This window comes from Macaca fascicularis, chromosome 5 (assembly GCF_037993035.2).
Source record: "Macaca fascicularis isolate 582-1 chromosome 5, T2T-MFA8v1.1".
Classification (NCBI taxonomy): Eukaryota; Metazoa; Chordata; class Mammalia; order Primates; family Cercopithecidae; genus Macaca; species Macaca fascicularis.
The window spans coordinates 172,976,905-172,997,841 of NC_088379.1; the positions used below are offsets into that span (position 1 = coordinate 172,976,905).

The window sequence follows — 20,937 nt, forward strand, 5'->3', positions numbered from 1 at the left end:
CATAGAAAGGTAGAAGGATGATTACCAGAGGCTGTGAAGGGTAGTGGAGGGCTGTTGGGGACTTGGGGATGGTTCAGGGGTGCAAAACATAGTTGGAAAGAATGAACAAAACATACTATTTGATAGCACAACAGGGTGACTATAGTCAATAATAACTATGTATTTTAAAATATCTAAAACTGTGTCATTGGATTGTTTGCAACTCAATGGATAAATGCTTAAGGGGATGGATAACCCATTTTTCATGATGTGTTTATTTCATATTGCATGCCTGTATCAAAACATCTTGTGTACTCCATAAATATATATACCTATTATGTAACCACAAAAATTAAAAATTAAGGAATAATTTTAAATTTTAGTAATAATTATTTTCTTGCCTAGGAGACCACTTTTACCTATTTGACCATACAGTCAATTCTCATTATTCACAAATGCTATATTTACAAATTTATCTACTCACTAAAATTGTTTTATAATCCCCAAATCAATATTCACAGATATTTCATGGTCATTTGCAGACAAGTGCAGAGAGGTGAAAAATTTTAGTCACTAGAATGCATATTCTCAGTTGAAATCAAACAAGGTGACCTCTGCCGTCTTCTTTCAGCTTTCATGCTGTAAATAAATCCTTTATGCAGTCTATGTAGTGACACAATTTTGCATTTGTATGCTTTGCTTGGTGATTGTGCTGTTTAAAATGGCCCTAAGCATAGTGTTAAAGTACTGCCTACTGTATTCCTATGCACAAAAAGAAGTATTCAAGAAAAAATGTGTGTTACATAAACTAAGTTCAAGAATTAGCTATAGTACTGTTGGCCATGAGTTTAATGTTAATGAATTAATAAAATAGTACATCCATAAAAAAGAATAGAAAATGTATTGATATATGCATGGTGCTGTTTGGAAAATGCTGAAGTAACATCTATTCTACATTATGAAGTATGGAAAAGATGAAAAAATAGCTGAATTTGTGGGTTTGTGAGATGCTAACTGATAACAAAATTAATAATTTTTAAAAATTATAAAAGCGGTCAGCTTTCTTTTGAAAGTAGTGTCGGGTGGCAGGTTAGAAAAAGTCTGTAGATCAGAAGGCTATAGAAGAGCTTTAAAAATATCTCTTAAATGTTCATACAGGAGAAGGATATGTGGAAGGGTAGTTTTCAATGCTAACAAGATGCTTGTTTCATAAGGACGTTTGCAAACAAACATAATGCAAACGACATTTCAGTTGACAAAAGTATTGTAACCATAGGGTTGCAGAAACCTAACCCTGCATTTTCCCTGGGAACAATAGTTCAGTATTTACTAATTCAGTGTTCATGACAAATTTGTAGAATATATATACCCCACACAACAAGAGTCAATTGTACAAAATAAAATTTGATAAAATTGTGATAGTTCATTATGCCCAAATTTTCCATTAAAAATCAGCAAAAGATGAATTATTTAGAAATCCCTGACCTAAAGCAGTAGAAGAAAGAGAAAAACATACAATGATTACAAAGAAGAAATCAAAACTTTGATTATATGAAGAAATTATGTATCTAGAAATTCACGATTAATAAAAAGTTACTTTAATATTATAAGAGAGTTCAATAACTTTTCGGGATACAAAGTTAACACAAAAATCAGTATCACTTCTTCAATTAAGCAATTATGTGTTAGGAAATAAAACAAAAATAACATAAATGAGAATATCAATAGAAGTGCAAATATAAATAACTTTAGCAAGATAAAGCTTCTTGTCATTAGCAAAAAGCTCCACAAATCTTTACTAAGTCATTTAGAAAAGAAATAACCTTAAATAATAAGTTGGCAGAAATATCATGTAAGTGACAGAAAGACAACACTTACAAAATTTATTCCTAAATTTACAGTTATTTTAATTTAAAAATTATAATACAATTATTGAGATTCATATAAAATATCTCTGGAAGAATAAATAAACAAGAATTGCCATGAAAACTTACAAAGAGAGAAATTCAGAGGGCTAGATTGTGGATAATCTCAACAGAACAAGAACAAAAAACAAGACTATAATAATTTCATAAATGTGATAATAGTAAGAATAAGACATAGAAAGTAATTTTAAAATCTTCTATTTATTATTAAATATATGTCCACTTTAGAATGTCCATCATGCCATTAACAGATTCCTCTACAGCTATTTTTTTTTTTTTTTTTTTTTTTGCCTTTTAGTTCAGAGTCTTAACCAGGCTTGAGGCAGACATCACCTTTCTCTATGCCTTTTCAGTGGAGGCTGCCTTTTCTCTCAGTAGCCATTAATTTCTATCTTTGAAGCCAGTTCTAGGCCTTCCTCCCTCCCTGTTACAGCTTTCAGACCATTTGTCTGTGCATAAAATACCCTGAGGCTCCCCCTGCTTTTCAGTGGTACAATCATCTTTGTGAATTCTTAACACTTGTTCTCATTCACTGGATATTTCAGCACCTTATTCATAGCCTTCCTGTGATCCTAAGCCCATCCAGGATGGACTTAATTTCAAAAAAGATGATTTGGTTAACATTCTAGCTTTTCAATTCATTTTTCTCCCCATCTCCATTATATATCTCCCCTTGTCAAAGAAAAATTATACCCGATGGAATTAAACAGCAAGGAAGTTTCTGCAGTAGGGATCAAGACCATTGCAAGAAGGGAGAGAGAGTGAACTCAAATCCTATGAAACAAAGGCAAGAGAGTTTTTAAGCAGTATGGTGAGATAGTAGGAAAGAACTGAAGGATGTTGGGGAGGGAGGGCATTGGTCCATGTGATTAGACTATCTGTGGTTGCTAATTGGCACTTAACAAAGTCAGGTTCCTGTCCTCACACAGACACTGGGAAATAGGAAACACAGTTTCTATCTTCCCAGTGATTACATTTAAAAAGGATGGCTCCCATATTCCTGAGAAAGACAATTTTGGGTTGTCAAACTGCAAGAGGCTGGGAGGAGATTTACGTCTCTTAAGACGCAGAGAAAGAATTTAAAATTGCATGTTTTCTAAAATAAATGCTCTAATAAAAGGGAGGTTAGGAACCTGTAGTTGGGAAGAAACCTGTCTAAATTTTAGTCAAGCTGAGGGAAAGGTAAATGTCATATTGCTGACTCTACTATGACTACAATTACACCTAAATTTATCCAAACTAGTTGTACACTAAATCGGTCTATTAGCTTGGTGTGTTGGTACATGAGGAAGTGAAGGATACACAGACCAGAAACAGTCTATATTAGGGAGGAGATAGACAGGGTGGCCGGTGTTCCATGAAAAGCATGACAGGTTCACTCTATCCCTCAGAGGCACACAGATGCCTTGTACTTTCATGATTTCCTTCTCCATTATCCTCTCTCCTTAATATATGTTCATTATAAGCCATATCTCTCTATTCAACAAGAAAGATGCAATATTAGTCAATTCTCAGACTACAATAGAGAACTTACCTGAGACTGCGTAAATTATAAAGAAAAGACATTTAATTGGTTCATGGCTTTGCAGACCATACAGGAAGTATGGCTGGGGAGACCTCAGGAAACTTACAATCATGGCAGAAGGCAAAGGGGAAGCAGGTATATCCTACGTGGCCTTCCTACAAGGAAGAAGAGAGGAAAGGGGAGGTGTGACATACACTTTTAAACAACCAGATCTCATGAGAACTCACTCACTATCACAAGAGCAGCAAGAGGGAAATCTGCCCCCATGATCCATTCACCCCCCCACCAGACCCCTCCTCCAACCCTGGGGATTATAATCCTGCGTGAGATTTGCAAAGAGACACGAATCCAAACCATATCATTCTGCTCCTGTCCCCCCACAAACCTCACGTTCTTCTCACATTGCAAAATATAATTACCCATTTTCAACAGTCTCCTAAGCCTTAACTCATTTCAGCATTAACTCAAAAGTCCACAGTCCAAAGTCTCATCTGAGACAAGGCAAGTCCTTTCTGCCTATGAGCCTGTAAAATCAAAAACAAGTTAGTTACTTCCAATGTACAATTGGGGTACAGGTATTGGCTAAATACTCTCTTTCCAAAGGGAAAAAATCAGCCAAAACAGAGTAACTAAAGGCCCTGTGCAAGCCTGAAACTTAGCAGGGCAGTCATTGAATCTTAAAGTTTCAAAATAATATCCTTTGACTCCATGTCTCATATCCAAGCCACACTGATGCAAAAGGTGGACCAAGGCCTTGGGAAGCTCTGCCCCCATGACTCTGCAGAGCTCAGCTCCCACGGCTACTCTCAGGGGCTGGTGTTGAGTCCCTGTGCTTTTCCAGGTGCATGGTGCAAGATGTCAGTGCATCTACCATTCTAGGGTCTGAAGGATGGCAGCCCTCTCCTCACAGCTCCACTAGGCAGTGCCCCAGTGTGGGGGCTCCAACCCCACATTTTCCCTCGACACTACCTTAGTAGAGGTTCCCCATGAAGGCTCTGCTTCTGCAACAGACTTCTGCTTGGACATCCATGTGTTTCCATACATCCTTTGAAATCTAGGCAAAGGCTCCAAAACCTCAGCTCTTGCTGTCCGTGCACCCATAGACTTAACACCACATGGAAGCCTTGGCAGTTTCCAGCTTGCACCCTCTGGAGCAGCAGCCTGGGATGTATCTCGGGTCCTTTTAACCAAGGCTGGAGCTGGAGCAGCTGGGATGCAGAGAGCAGTGTCCCAAAGTTATGCAGGGCAGCCAGGTGGGGACATAAATCCAGATATCAGATGTTGCTCCCATTTAAACACTAATCAGCTTAAAGGTCAAGGAAGCCATTTTTGGTGGAATAAGAGCTAATTGAAGAGACACTATATTTTCTTCAGTCCCCTGTGCTTTTGACTGGAGTTTTCCTTCCAAAATTTTTTTATAGATTTATGGTGTACGAGTGCAGATTTGTTGCATGCATACATTATATACTGGTGGAGTCTGTGCTTTTAGTGTACCCATCACCTGAATACTGAACAACATACCCAACTGGTAATTTTTTAACCCTTGCCCATCTTCCACCCTCTCACTGTTTGGAGTCTCTAATATCTTTTATCCTACTCAATATGTCCATGTGTAGCTTTTGTTTAGCTCCCACCCATCAGTGAGAACATATGGTAATTAACAGTTTCTGAGTTATTTCACTTAGGATAATGGCCTCTGATTCCATCTATGTTGCTGCAAAAGACAAGATTTCATTCTTTTCTATAGCTGAGTAGTATTCCATGGTATGTATATGCCACATTTTCTTTATCCAATCATCTGTTGATAGATACTTAGGTTGATTACATATCTTGGCTATTATAAATGCTAATGCAATAAACATATAAATGCAAATATCTTTGTATATAATGATTACTTTCCCTTTGAGTATGTACACACAGTAGTGAAATTTCTGAGTCAAATGGTAGTTCTATTTTTAGTTCTTTGAGAAATCTCCATACTGTTTCCCATAAAGATCATACTAATTTACATTTCCACCAACAGTCTTTCAGCATGCCTTTTTTTGCACATCCTCTCTAACATCTATTGTTTTGCCTTATTTTATTTTATTTATTTATTTATTTATTTTTGAGACAGAGTCTCGCTCTGTCGCCCAGGCTGGAGTGCAGGAGTGTAATCTCGGCTCACTGCAACCTCCACCTCCCAGGTTCAAGCAATTCTCTTGCCTCAGCCTCCTGACGGGCTGGGACTAAAGGCGTCTGCCACCACGCCCGGATAATTTTTTGTATTTTTAGTAGAGACGGGGTTTCACCATGTTAACCAGGATGGTCTCGATCTCCTGACCTCATGATCCACCCTCCTCAGCCTCCCAAAGTGCTGGGATTACGGGCATGAGCCATCGTGCCCGGACATTAACTTTTTAATAATAGTCATTCTGACTGATGTAAGATGGTATCTCATTGTGGTTTTAACTTGCATTTATCTGCTGATTCATGATGTTGAGCACTTTTTATATGTTTGCTGGCTTCTTGTATGTCTTCTTTTGGAAACAAAAAAGTCTGTTCATATCCTTTGCCCACTTTTTAATGGAGTTATTTGTTTTCTCTGGTTCTTATAGCAGTACCATGCTTGTTTTGATTACCGTAGCCTTGTAGTATAGTGTGAAATTAGGTAATGTGATGACTTTGGCTTTGTTCTCTTTGTGTAAGATTGTGTTGGCTATTAAGGCTCTTTTTTTTTTTTTTTTTTTGAGACGGAGTCTCGCTCTGTCGCCCAGGCTGGAGTGCAGTGGCGTGATCTCGGCTCACTGCAAGCTCCGCTTCCCGGGTTCACACCATTCTCCTGCCTCAGCCTCCTGAGTAGCTGGGACTACAGGTGCCCTTCATCACGTCCAGCTAATTTTTTGTATTTTTAGTAGAGATGGGGTTTCACCGTTTTAGCCAGGATGGTCTCGATCTCCTGACCTCGTGATCTGCCCGTCTCGGCCTCCCAAAGTGCTGGGATTACAGGCTTGAGCCACCGCGTCCGGCCTCAGGCTCTTTTTTGACTCCACATGAACTTTAGAATTGTTTGTCATAATTCTATGAAAAATGACATGATAAGCTGATAGTGATTGCACTGAACCTGTAAATTGCTTTGGACAGTATAATAATTTTAGTGATATTTATTCTTCCAATTCATGAGCAGGAAATAATTTTCCATTTGTTTGTGCTATCTATGATTTCTTTCAACAGTGTTTTGTAGTTACCCTTATAGAGCTCTTTCACTTCCTTGGTTAAATGTATTCCTAGATATTTTATTTATTTTTGGTAGCTATTATAAATGGAACTGAGTTCTTGATTTGGTTCTCAGATCGTTGTTGGTGTATAGAAATGGTGCTGATTTTCATATGTTGATTTTGTATCCTGAAACTTTACTGAAGTCATTTATCAAATCTGGGAGTCTTTTGGAGGAGTCTTTAGTTTTCTATAAGATGGTGAGATCATATCATCAGCAAACTGAGATAGTTTGGCTTCCTCTTTTCCAATTTGGGTGTTTTTTATTTTTTTCTCTTGCCTGATTGCTCCAGCTAGGACTCCCAGTACTATGTTGAATAGGAGTGGATAAGGAAATATCCTTGTCTTGTTTCTGTTCTCAGGTGGAAAGTTTTCCCTGTTCAGTATGATGTTGGTTGTGAGTTTGTCATATATGGCTTTTATTATTTTGAGGAATGTTCCTTCAATGCCTAGTTTGTAGTAATAGCACTAAACTAGGAGATAGGAAGGATCCAGGCTTCATCAAGCATCATTACATGATTTCCAATTTTAGTTAAAATTGTTCCCTGCTGTAAAATACCATCAGGGATAATGTTTGCACACTGGTTATGATCGTTAGATAATGGATTCTTCCCAACTACAAAGTAGCAACTTTACTAATCTTCAAATATTATTCTTTTCCAGACTGTGACAAAGACATGCTGATCAACATTCTGACTCAGCGCTGCAATGCACAAAGGCTGATGATTGCAGAGGCATACCAGAGCATGTACGGCCGGGTAAGGTCACTTTATCTTGACCTATTTCTAGGGCAATCGCCTGAGAACTAACCACACTTGTGGATAATAGGTATTATTTTTTTTCAATCTCACAGATTGCTGATATCTCAGACATCATTATATGTCAGAAACAGTTCATATTCCTCTAGCACGTTTCGAGGAATAAAATCTATATTATGAAACAAATATACGTGTGAGATATGTTCACAATCACACTGATCAGTGACCACAAGTTCTTTCCCCAAAATCATTCAGTGTCCCCAAATGAAAAGTTTTGATAACCTGACATTGCCAGTGGGTCCAATTAGGCTTAAAGTGTTGTGCTGGAAATGCGCCTGTGTAGAGCTTTAGGGCAGGCATATAAAATACTGATGATCACCAGGTCAAAATATAACAGCTTTTCCTACAGTTCCTGCAAGTCCTCACCTAACTCTCAACCAAAGTGAATTCTCTACTAGCTTTTCCTTTCACCAGCATGCAGCTATGGAGACCATTAAAAAAGAATGGCAGTTTAACAATAGTTTAAGGCAATAAAACTATCCATAGTGTTTTAAAGTAATCACACTCTAATTTCAAAGCAAGTACCATTAAAGATTCCTTGCTTTTGTTGTGCATTTAAAGCACAAATTCAGAACAAAAGCTCTTCAGGCCAAAAGTGCCTGAAACAACAATTCCTTCTTCAGCTGAGCTTCATCCATGAAACACTCGCCTAAAAATTTCTCTATAGAGTTAGTCCATGTAAATTTACTCCACCTCTAAACCCCAGTCTTTGCACAACTATAATAGATGAAATAAAAGATATCCCTCAGCTTTAGGTTGACTTAATAATCCAAAAGCTACTACCAGTAGTGACCTTAGTTGAATTAAGCCAAAGTAGAAGACCAGTTATACCTTCTTTTCCACATAAACTGTTACCTCAGCCTATGTTCCACTGACACCAGTACTAGCTTTCTTCTGAAAGAGAATATAAAAACTATAAAAGTTGTATCATTGGTAATCTAACATTGTTTTAATATGCATAGTGCTGTAAGAAATGTCTTTTTTTTTTTTTTTTTTTTTGAGATGGAGTTTCACTCCTGTTGCCCAAGCTGTAGTGCAATGGCATGATCTCGACTCACTGCAACCTCCACCTCCTGGGTTCAAGCGATGCTCCTGCGTCAGCCTCCTGAGTATCTGGGATTACAGGCGTGGATCACCACGCCCAGCTAATGTTTTGTATTGTTAGTAGAAATGGGGTTTTACCATTTAGCCAGGCTGGTCTCGAACTCCTGACCTCAGGTGATCTGCCCATCTCGGGCTCCCAAAGTGTTGGGATTACAGGCGTGAGCCACCATGCCCAGACAAGAAATGTCATTTTTAAATAACTTTTCTTTTAACCCAAAGTTTACATACCTTTTTGCTTTTTACATATCAGGTTAAATTTAGCCTGAAAACATTACTTTATCAAGCTCTACAAAACTATGCTAAAGCAGATTAAAATAATTTTAAAATGAAGTACTTACACTCAAGGAATTTAAAATCTACTAAAGAATTTATACTCTAGTGAAGAACTTTTCACTGTACATATAAAGTCTCAGAGTTTGTTAAACCCTCAGTTTTGCTGAATAATTCATACCTCCTGGAAAACCTTGGCTGATACACTAAATTGCACTGCCTGGAAAACTGGAAGTCACGTTTGCCTCTTTCCTCTGAAATACCCTTGTCATTTGCAGTCAATTAGCAAGTTCTGTAAATTATTTCTCTTCACACATTTCTCTCTTTAAACTCACTTACACAGTCTTGATTTAGATCTTCATCATTTTGTGCCCAGGCTAATGCTGAAACTCCTAAATGGTCCTGTCTACCCCTAGTCCCTTCCCACTCCAGTCTATCCCCAAACTGTGGCCAGAATGACTCAAAATCTAAATTTTCACACATCACTTTGTCACTTTAATCCTTGAATGTTTATCTTGTTTCTCCCTACAAATATCCGTGTTTCCATGCGTTACTCAAAAGTATGGGGAATCCTCAGTCCTTAGTCATCTTGGGAGTAAGATAATGGCCAAGTGACAATTCAAAGACAGCAGAAATCTTTACTTGAAGGGAAAGAGGGAGCAGAGAGTTTATTCAAAGGGACGGGACACTCTGAAAGATGAGGCAGAGCAGGCTGCTGAAAGAGAATGGGCCAGCAGAGTCCTGGGTTGGGTTTTTACAACGTTGGATTTTTCTTCATGTTTCCCGCTCTGTCTCCGCTCTGTCTCAAGTCTCTGCCTTTTTTCTTCATCTAGTTTTTCTCCTTCTGCCATAAGCCCTTGCCTTTTACCTGCCTAGTTTCCACCCCAGGTCGGTGCGCATGCGTGGGCCAGGTGTTGGCTACGAATTCTATCTAATGGCTGCGTTGCTCATTACCGCCACCCCAGGAAGGTCTTACAGCAGTCAAATTTGTACTTGTGCCTGTATATCTCTTAAGAATTTCTTCTTTGCCCTTTTTCTTTCTTTCTGCTCTCAGTTGACTAATTGTCCACCCATTCCAACATTAGAGACGCTATTAATATGTAAATGGTGGGTGGTCCCTTGGACCTGAGACTTCCCAAGCTTTTCCTTTCTCAAAGGCTCCCAACCTGCTCATGTCTAGCCATCTGCCTACACGTATTCCTACACATGGAATAAACCTAATGCCTTCCCAGGGCTCACAAAGCCTTCCTTGCTTTGTTCCTGCTCTCCATCTTCACCCCTCTCCCCTTCCCTAACACAGCTTTCACCAGCAGCCAGATGGAACTGCTCTACTTGTAGTCCTTCAAATTCACCATGGCTGCCCCTCACCTCCAGTCACGTTGTTTTATCTATCTACAATAACCTGATTTCAATACCACATGCTGGACACCTATCATCCTTCCAGGTACTGGACACAAGACCTCACAGCCCCCCACCAGATGAAGTGGAACAGACTTGGGCTGCTAATACATCCTTTTTCAAACTTCCTCACAGTAACTAATGACAACTCTGTGAGTTTGTTTGTATCTGTTTCACTTTACCACAGTCTAAAGCCTTGAAAGCTGGGATGGTTCTTGTTCATCCTAGAGCTTACCACAAATGTCTGTCTAGCATACCAAGATTGCTTAATTAATGTTTATTGAATGACATTGTAAAGGTGCATCTAACTGCAGTTCCTCCGATAAGACACAGGCAGGCTTTGACTGCTCCTGGAAACCTTCGCAGTCTGTCAGGCTCACCCTCTGCTCTGTGTTTCCTGCTTGGTTCCAAGAGGTCTTTGTGCATAATGCCAGTGGGTTGTGCTGGTTCACTTTTACATCTTGCCAAGAACACTGTCATCTCCTGGAAAAGCAGGGATTGTAATATTTGCTGCTCTCCCTCCAGAGCCCGGCCTAGGTCTGGCATAGAAAAGGCATTTCGTTTACAGAATCAGTGCATCTAAGGCATTATGTTCTGCCTATTTACTTTTTTTTTTAAAGAAAAGGAAAAACATCCTTTCATTATCCACTCTGTAGTTAAAATGAATCTACGCCAATTGCCTAGATTTCTCTTTTCCCTCACTCCTTGCCCTGGCTGCCACCAGGTTAATGTCCCTGACCATCAGTAAGGTCTTCCTGACATCTACCACTGCTCACATTTAGGACTTCTTCTTCCAGCTGGTCCAGGTATATCTCCTGCTACTTTTCCCTTTCTGTGGTGAGAATGTATACATTAGCTCCTATGTTAAACAATGATATTTTAAATTTTCATTAACAAGAATAATCAAGAGTTGACAGAATCATTTTCTTAGCTGCTGAGTGAAGTACAATTCTCAGCAGGCTCCATAAACACTTCTTACTTGACAGTTTACATTGGTGCAGAGTGGCTGAATTTCATCAGCTTTGCCTCACCTATTGCAGAAATTAATCCCTAGACTCAATTGAAAATCCACTTGGAATTCTACTGATTGACATATTTATCAAAGTAATTCATGAGGTCACTTCTGATCTTCCCCACCAAAGCAAGAGCTAGTTAAAAACAATGCAGTGACACCAAGGCAACAATGAAATGCCCTTGTGAATGGGAAGAAGAACAAACAGACAATGACTCTTGAAGGAGTTCAAATTCAGCATTGATGCAATTCATTTTCTCATTTTTCATCTAAAACAGGGACTATCCGGTCTAAAATATGCTGGTTTCTGTCATTCATTTAACCCACTTTGTTGGTTAAGCAATTTAGTGCCCGGGCTGACTTGCCCAAAAGTAAAACTTGAACCAAGGTTATCTGACTATTAAATTGTTTCTTCCACAAGTTCTCAGTAATGCCCACTGTTCTCAATGGAGCAAACACTCAGGCTTACAAGGACAGACATCTATACTGCGAATTCCCTCACATCCTTCAAGGTTTTGCTTAAGTGTCAACTACTCAAGAGGGCCTAATCTAAAGTTGTCACTCACTCCAAGCCCTATGCTAGAGCTCCAGGTACCCCTCACCTGACCCACAGCAGGAAGTTCAGGGCAAGCCTATCATGTAACAGTCTTAGCCAGTAAGTTAAGGCAATCCCGAATGCCCTCTAAGGCCAAAATGGTGTGTGTAATTAGGTATTCTCTCTCCAGGTGCCAAGATTGTTGTTCTTTTTATTTTTTTTTTTCCTTTCTTTTTTTTTTTTTTTTTTTGAGACGGAGTCTCGCTCTGTCGCCCAGGCTGGAGTGCAGTGGCCGGATCTCAGCTCACTGCAAGCTCCGCCTCCCGGGTTCACGCCATTCTCCGGCCTCAGCCTCCCGAGTAGCTGGGACTACAGGCGCCCGCCACCTCGCCTGGCTAGTTTTTTGTATTTCTTAATAGAGACGGGGTTTCACCGTGTTAGCCAGGATGGTTTCGATCTCCTGACCTCGTGATCCGCCCGTCTCGGCCTCCCAAAGTGCTGGGATTACAGGCTTGAGCCACCGCGCCCGGCCTCCTTTTCTTTCTTTGAGACAAAGTCTCGCTCTGTCACCCAGGCTGGAGTGCGCTGGCGCGATCTCAGCTCACTGCAACCTCCGCCTCCTGGGTTAAAGCAATTCTCCTGCATCAGCCTCCCCAAGTAGCTGAGATTACAGGAGCGTGCCACCACACCCAGCTAATTTTTTGTATTTTTAGTAGAGATGGGGATTTGCCATGTTGGCCAGGCTGGTCTCGCACTCCTGACCTCAGGTGATCCACCCGCCTTGGCCTCCCAAAGTGCTGGGATTACAGGCATGAGCCACTGTGTCCAGTTGTTGTTCTTACTCTACCACTAGAAAATTGACCTGTTCCATTCCAGTAGGTGTAACTTCAGTTTTTTTCTATCATTTCCAACTTACACCTAGAACCTTAATATGGAATGGTCAGGTACAAGAGGGACAAAGCCATTTGTATACAGCTTCCAGAAAGCTATTATGTCCCACACATAGTGTACCCAAAACAGTGATCCTTATCCTTATGATCTGGGGTGATGAGATTCCAGAGAGAATCCAAGTGACTGATCCAGAATTGAGTTTGAATTCCTATGTCCACTTTTGATTAGGCTGCCACCCAGAGAATAGGCCAACTAGGACACCCTGAGGTTGGTATTGTAACTGCCCAATGGTTTCTCCTTGCCCACTGACAAGACAGAGCTGATTTATCAAGACAGGGGAATATAAATAGAGAGAGTTTAATTCACACAGAGACAGCTGTACAGGAGACGGGAGTTCTATTATTACTCAAACCAGTCTCTCCAAAAACTGGGGGATTGGGGTTTTTAAGGATAATTTAGTGGGTAGGGGTCAGAAAGTGTGGAGTGCTGATTGGCTGGTTCAGAAATGAAATCATAGGGAGTCAAAGCTGTCCTCCACTGAGTCAGGTGCTGGGTAGGGGCCACAAGACCAGATGAACCAGCTGATCAACCTGGGTGTTGACAGCTAATCCACTGAGTACAGGGTCTGCAAAATATCTCAAGCACTCAGCCTAGGTTTTATAATACTGATGTGGTATTGCTTCCCAGCCCTTTGGCTAAGATCAAGTGTATAATACTGATGTTTTCCTGAGGAACAATTTAGGGAGGTTCAGAATGTCACAGCCTCCAGCTGCAAGACTCCTAAACCATAATTTCTCATCTTGTAGCTAATTTGTTAGTCTTGCAAAGGCAGCCTAGGGGGTTTGTTTTAGAAAAGAGCTGTTACTGTCTTTGTTTCAAAGTTAAACTATAACCTAACTTCCTCCCAAAGTTAGTTTGACCTATGACCAGGAATAAACAAGTACAGCTTGGACGTTAGAAGCAAGATGGAGTCAGGCCAGCTCTCTTCCCTGTAATTGCCTCAGTTGTAAGTTTTGCAAAGGCAGTTTCAGTATTAAGAGAAAGAAAGAAGCATCATGCTTAGAAAAGGTCAGAGTGAAATCCCAAATTTTAAAAATAGGCTTATATGACCCTCTTCCTCCATCATGGTCGTTTTCCAAGAAACTGAAAGGAGGTTAATATTTTCCAGGAACTATTGAATTCCAGAACCAAACTTCCCTGCTAAGCTAAGTAGGCCAGACGAAGGTCAAGAAGATAGAGTCAGAAGTCTTACTGAGCTGGTCAATTTGCAGCAATACCAGAAGCCTAGGGGTGGTGGAGAGCATCAAATACCTTGACTCTTAGTCTATTGTTGAGTGGCTTTTATTTTTCTTTGAGACAGAGTCCTGCTCTGTCACCCATGCTGGAGTGCAGTGGCATGATCTTGGCTCACTGCAACCTCTACCTCCCAGGTTCAAGCAGCCTCCTGTGTAGCTGGGATTACAGATGCATGCCACCACGCCTGCCTAATTTTTTGTATTTTTAGTAGGGATGAGGTTTCACCATGTTGGCCAGGCTGGTCTTGAACTCCTGACCTCAGATGATCCACCCGCCTCGGCTTCCCAAAGTGCTGGGATTGCAGGCATGAGCCGTGCCCAGCCTTGAGTGGCATTTTTAATAAAACTGCATGATGGTCAGACTTCAAGTAATCTAGAAAGCCAAAAACATGGCACAGATTATTTTCATGGGCCACAGTGATGGGCGGAAGTCAGCTGATTGAACTGAAACAGCAATATTGTAACTTGACAAAGTGTTATCATTTCTGAGGACCTGCAGGAGCCTATGAGGTGCTCAAAGTCTGAAGCAATCCATCTGCCAGAACTGCAGGGGCGATATCCTATGAATTGTGATTTCCTTTGCCAGGAAAAATGCAAGTCAACCTTTGACGAAAGTGACAAGATTGGCAAGTGGTGGTAACCTTGGCATCAGAAACATAGAATGCTTTACCACATGCCCAGTCTGATGATTAATCCAGGTAGCAATTGTGGATCTGAGCAATGCAGGCTGGATCAGCACCTGGATTCCAGTTGGTCTCATCAGAGAATCAGCCCTTACTGTGGACAGCTGCAAGAAGGACACAAAAGTTATCAGCACCTGCAATTTTTCCCCACAGACTACAGAAGGAAACTCCTGTTTAATATGCAGTTTGTGTTTTTCCAAGAGTTAACCCAAAGAAAAGCTAACAGCCCAAGAGTGAATAAAAAGATTGAGTTTATCAAGGGGAACGCTGTTCAGAGCTATGATAGCCTTGATTTCTGCCCATGGGGCAATAGTCATTCATTTTTGGTTCTGCACAGGTGTTTCTGAGTTGAGCAGCCACAGCAGCCCAGTGGACACTATCTGGTTTCAGCTCATCTGAATCGCCAGTGAACCAGGCCATGGCATTTAGGGCAACAGATTGAGGTCCCCATTGAATCAGCAGCTTGCTGATTTCCCCAACAGTTTCCCCCAAAGGAATAGCTACCATTTTTTTTTTCATGTAAATGCAAGACACTGCAGGGTCCAGGTCTACTGGATTCTTCGATGTACCACTTCTATTTGACAGGTGAGACTGGCTGGTTTCCTTCCACCTTGCCACTCATTGAGTCCCAGTTGACCTACTCCAATATGGGAATGTCAGGCATCAGGGTCACAAGGCCTGCATGGATCAGGCATTCAGTTTCTCTAAAAGTCCAGTAGAGGCCAGTAGCTGCTTTTCAAAAGGGATATACCCAGAATTGTATCAGGAAGGCAACAAGTTTAAAACAGCGAGAGGCATCTTTGAGAGACTGCTCTCCCTTGCCAGAGGCTCCAATCAGCAAACGATCTATCATAGAAACTTGTACCTGAAAGTGATCATCAGGCTTATGGGGCTTCATAGGTAGTAGCACTTCTTACATCTGCTGTTTTCCCATGGAAAGCATGCCCTCCAGTATTTAGGAGCATTCACAGAAGAAACAAATAAACATGAATACCAAGTACCTTCAACAGTGGAAGTTATACTAGTCTAAAGGTCTCCATTCATAAGGTTTTTTGAGTTTCCTTCTCCATTTCAAACCTTGCTCAAACCCATCCTTTGAATTTGGGTGTACTTTCACCGTGGGTGTACTTTCACCGATGATGGGCCCAGGTAGAATGGTGACATGGACACCCGCATCCAACAAATTCACATATCCTTCAGTCCTCCAGCTCCACAAAGGCAAACGTGCATGGCCCTAATCCACAATGGGAACAGGAAGATTTCTGTCCCACCTTCACTCACTTTTTTCCTGAAAGCAGTAGAAGTTGGGGTAGAGGGAAGGAAAAGATCAGGGGACGTGAGGGAGACAGTGGCTCTGCATCAGTCAGCATGGCACGTTGATTTCCTGTACAGTGGCTGTGCACACCTCAATCAAATGAATTTCCAATGGTTTTGGCCTGCACAACATTCTCCATCGGGGGCAACTTCATCATTACTGACCCTATGTGTTTCAGCTTTGTGGGCCCTTGAGTCAGAGGTCAGAACCACAGTTATTTGTGTCACAGTCAAGGGGTTTGAGCCCTTTGACTGACTTGGGTTTGACCCGTATGTGACTTTTTTTTTTTTTTTTTTTTTTTTTTGAGAGGAGTCTTGCTGTATTACCTGGAGTGCAGTGGCACAATCTCAGCTCACCGCAACCTCTGTCTCCTGGGTTCAAGCAATTCTCTGCCTCAACCTCCTGAGTAGCTGGGATTACAGGTGCCCACCACCACATCCAGCTAATTTTTGTATTTTTAGTAGAGACAGGGTTTCACCATCTTGGCCAGGCTGGTCTTGAACTCCTGACCTTGTGATCCACCTGCTTTGGTCTCCCAAAGTGCTGGGATTACAGGCATGAGCCACTGTGCCTGGCCATAACAATTTTTTTTTAATGAGTCAGTCTTTGAAATGGACTCTATCTTACTTGCTAACCTATGTTCACAATAACATCTCTTATCTCAAGTTTTTTCCTGTAATTGACATAAAAGCTGGGGAAATTTTCTAGGTGCATATAATTTTTGCCCAGTATTTTTATTCCACCTTGTTTTATACTCCCCCAAATTAGTCATTATTATGCCATTGTATAAGTTAGTGTTTCTTTAGTTTTATTTGTGATTGTTTATTTATTTGTATAGTTTTCTTCTAATGCCCAATTCTATGTTTCTGATTTCAATGTGATTTTTTTCAAAAGGACATTCATTAACAGTTCCTTTTTTTCTGGAATAACAAATGAATGTTAAATTATTTCAGTCTTTTCCTGAGAATATTTTTATTATTTTCTCATTGTTAAATATTAGTTTAGATAGCTATAGAATTCTGGGATCAATTCTAGTTATTTTTCCCCAAATCTTTGCAAATAAAACTTCAGTGTTTTTTTGTTTGTTTGTTTGTTTTTCTGGCCCTTATCGATACTTCTGAGAAAACTCTTCTGACATTGAGAGGTATTATTTTGTTTGTTTTGGTCCTTTTTTCTATAGATTCTCTGTTATTCTCTGGATGCTTTTAAGATAGATTTCTTTATTTTTGGTATTCTGTAGTTTCACTGTGGTAGTCAACAGGCTTGTATATTTTTTGTCTAAATAACTGAGGATTTACATATTCTGGAAGACTGGAAATAATGTTTCTCCAACATTATTCACATTCTCTCCTACTGTAAATCCTATTAGACCAAAGTCTGTCCTTCTAATTCACTCTTTGAAGTCTGCTAACTTTATGTTACCATATAAATACCATATATTTCTTATCTGCATATATGGAATATTTTTGTCATTTTAAAATGTATTTTCCCAATGTACTGATTCATTTTTAGTTTTTTATTAGCTACTCTTTTTAGTTTTTAATTTCTAGAATTTTATTTGCTTTCTTTAAAAAGTCTGTTAACTTTTTTCATAGTATTCCCTTAGATTGTTATTAATGATCTCAAATTCATGGGGTTTCAATTCTGATTGTTACAGAGTCCACTATATCATCTGGGAGATGGGTCTGGTTTTTTGTTTCTTTAGGGAGAATCTTTTTCTGTTCTGGAGTGTCCGAGAATTTCTAAAGATTGGTTTTGCATTTGCTTCTTCTGTTCCACGAGAACCACCAGTTTAAGATCAGCTTTCATGATGATTTTTCTAAATGGAGGTCTCAGTTCATATGAGTTAAATAAATTCGAGCTTCAAGCCCAAGGAAAGCACAGATCTATTGTTTCAGATTATCAGGGAAAATGTTCTCCTACTCAAAGCCCAGGCAATGAGTGGTAAGCATGAGCTTTCTGCCAATCTTTCAATGCTGAATGATATTTTCTTCTAGTTCACTCTGCTCCTGAGGATACAACCCTTTGGGGATAGCAACCTCATATGGGAGGTTTCACATTTAATTCCCTGTGTTGCGTTGCCCAGTAAATGTTCTTTTCTCTTCATAGAGTGCTGTAAATTAGGCATTAAAGCTCAAACCAAATAGTTCTCAAAACCAACCTCTACTTTCCCCAGTCACCTGCAGGATCATCTCCAAGGTCAGCTCACTTGCTTATCTTCTGGTTTTCATTTTTTCCCTGATTTTTACATCAAGCTGTTTCTCTTTCTTCTGAAATCATGTATACTGTTAAAAGTATTTTTGTTACTTTTTATCAGGTATTTGAAAAGGGAGAGTTTTAGCTTTAATATACTATATGTGTCTAGAAGACCAAAGTATTATCATTATTATCAGACCAAAAAAAAAAAAACCCAAATTTCATTGAAAATTAAATCATAATGTAAACTGCAAAAATATCTGTAAAATGAAGTTATTCGAAAGAATATTCTCTTACCACTGCAAAGTGACGAAGCAACTTGCACAAACATTTTTATAATACTGTCAATTGAAGAATAACAAGGTTCATGAATTTGGAAAGGGAAGCTTTATTTTTTACGAAAGGTTGTAGCCTGCAGGGTGGCCATTCTGACAGGCTGGAAAGCATGGTCTCCTGCCCAAAACTGGAAACAGACACTTTGATAGCCAGAAATAAGACAGGAATGTATGCGGAACAGGGTGGTTGAATATACATATTCAATGAGTTCTAGGAGTCATGAATATTTATGAACGGAGAAACATGCACATGCGCAGTTAAGCTTCACACCTCTGCACAGGACCCGTGTTCAAAACATGGTGGTGTTAGCATGTTGCAAGGGTGGACTGTTCAGCCCTCTGACACTGAAGGTGTCAGAAAACCCTCACTGCACATCCTCCGTAGACTGGCCAGAACCACTCAGTGGTCGGTGGTATCTAGCCAGGAAAAGAACGCTGGCTGGTTGTTTTGTCTAAATCACAAAAAGGAGAGGCAGTGTAAGAGGGTTGGTTGATATCAGGGGTGGAGTCAGTCTTTCCAAAGGGCTGGTTTCTGGTTAACTCTTAGGAAAGAAAAGGCAGTGAGCTAGAGAGGGGGTATCATAAGGTGTATTCTACCTTCCATCCCATCTTCGCTAGGAACTCAGTTTTCAAGATTGCTCTGGGGCCCCCTTGGCCAGGAAGTTGAGGGACTTAGGATTTCATTTTAATTTTTCAATATAATATAAAATTATGCAAGTATTTACATAGTGACCACTGGGGGAGGGAGATAGAATTAAGACAAATTGTAAATTTCACTTTATACAGCATGCATCATTGATATTTAAACAGCAAATAACATTTTAAATAATCATAGAAAAAGCCATATAAGTGAAAAGCATATGAAACTATTCCCCTGAGCATATTCAGACAAGAAAAATGCTAGTCTTCTATTTCTTGCCCCTGTTTATCCATAATAAAATAAAGGTAAGATGAATAAGAAATAAGAAAATGCCATTTTATTTTTAATTTAAATGGAGTGGTTAGAGTAGCTGCAGCAGGGGTAGTCTGCAGTTTCATTGGCAACACAACAGCTCAATTTGCAAAGCAAGTACTCATTAGCTTAATGTAAGGCCAAGCTGTGATTCCAGCAGAGTCTGCTTTAGGGCAAGTCTTCCGAAAACAGGAAAGCAGAGGCAGGCAGGCTGGGGAAAGTCACGCTCCAAAGGTTGCATTTGAAAAGCAGCGTATGTATATAAGTCCAAGTGAGAATGTAACACTCTAATTAGAGAACCTATTTGAAGGCTCCACTCTGAACTTGCAATGTTTAGTTATTTAAACATATTATTCAATATTTATCTTCCCAACTGAAAGTAACACTTTCTTCCAGTGTCCTGATAATAGCCTGCTATTCCCATTACTATAGCACTTACCAAATTTTGTATTGTAATTTAATTGTAATCCTTGTATTTCTCTCCACTGAAGAAAACTGCTTGATGATAAGGACCTTCACTTATTTATGTCCAAATTGCCAAGAATGACTCCAAACAAATAATTGTTGAACCACAAGTAGTCCTCATTCACTCATTCATTTTGTACCTATATTGTAAGTGATTACCATGTCGCAGGCACAGTTCTATGGGCTGGGGAAATAGCCGTGAAGAAAACAGACCAACAGCTCTGCATGGTGGAGCTTACATTCTGCCTGCTCTACCTGGGTGGGAGAGATCTTGCAGAGAAGGCAATAAATGCTTTGGAAAAAAGCAGAAGCCAGGTGAGAAATACAGGAAGTGTTGGGAGATGGGGTATAATTTGAAATAGGATAAATAGGGCAGGCTTCACTAAGAAAGCAGAGGGGGTGGGCCCTGTGAATACCTAGGGGAAGAACATTAAGGCACAGTGAAGGGCAAAAGTAAAGGCCCTGACTCCAGCAGGTCTGCTGTTCCAGGTTCAAGAAGCAGCCCACTGTAGCCAGAGCAGAGAAATCAGGAGCAAGGAGACTTGTAGGTGATGAAGTCACAGAAGTTACCAAGAAGAGATCATGTATCTTGCTGACCATGTAAGGACTTTGTCATTTACATGGGAATAAAACACTCTGAGTGTTCATTTTCTTCTAAGATCAACTGTATAAAACAATGGTATAGTTCACTTTGGAGTGTGGAGTAAGAGAAAACATTTTGAGCAGAGGAGTAACTAATCCGATTTTTATTTTCCCAGGATCATACTTTCAGGGGTGTTGACGGAGACTGCAAGGTACAAGGACAGAAGAGAAACTCACTTGGAGGCTATTTTATATATATAATAAATAAGTAAATTATATATATATATAGCCACCCAGCAATTCTATTTATATAAAATATATTTTATGTAAATCAACTATAACTCATAGGGCTTATTTAATATTTTATATATACTTTTTGAGACAAGGTCTCACAGTCAGTCA

The 20,937-nt window shown here is 39.9% G+C and overlaps 1 protein-coding gene across 2 annotated transcripts in view; it reads left to right on the plus strand.

Annotated features, from left to right (window-relative positions):
* The window catches only part of ANXA10 (annexin A10), a 78,229-nt gene that overhangs the window by 20,485 nt on the left and 36,807 nt on the right, over positions 1-20,937 (plus strand). For both annotated transcript variants that reach the window (XM_015451009.3, XM_065545674.1), the window contains exon 3: positions 7,348-7,442. In XM_015451009.3, the coding sequence (XP_015306495.3) occupies positions 7,348-7,442 (95 nt within the window). The remainder of the gene's footprint in view (positions 1-7,347; positions 7,443-20,937) is intronic.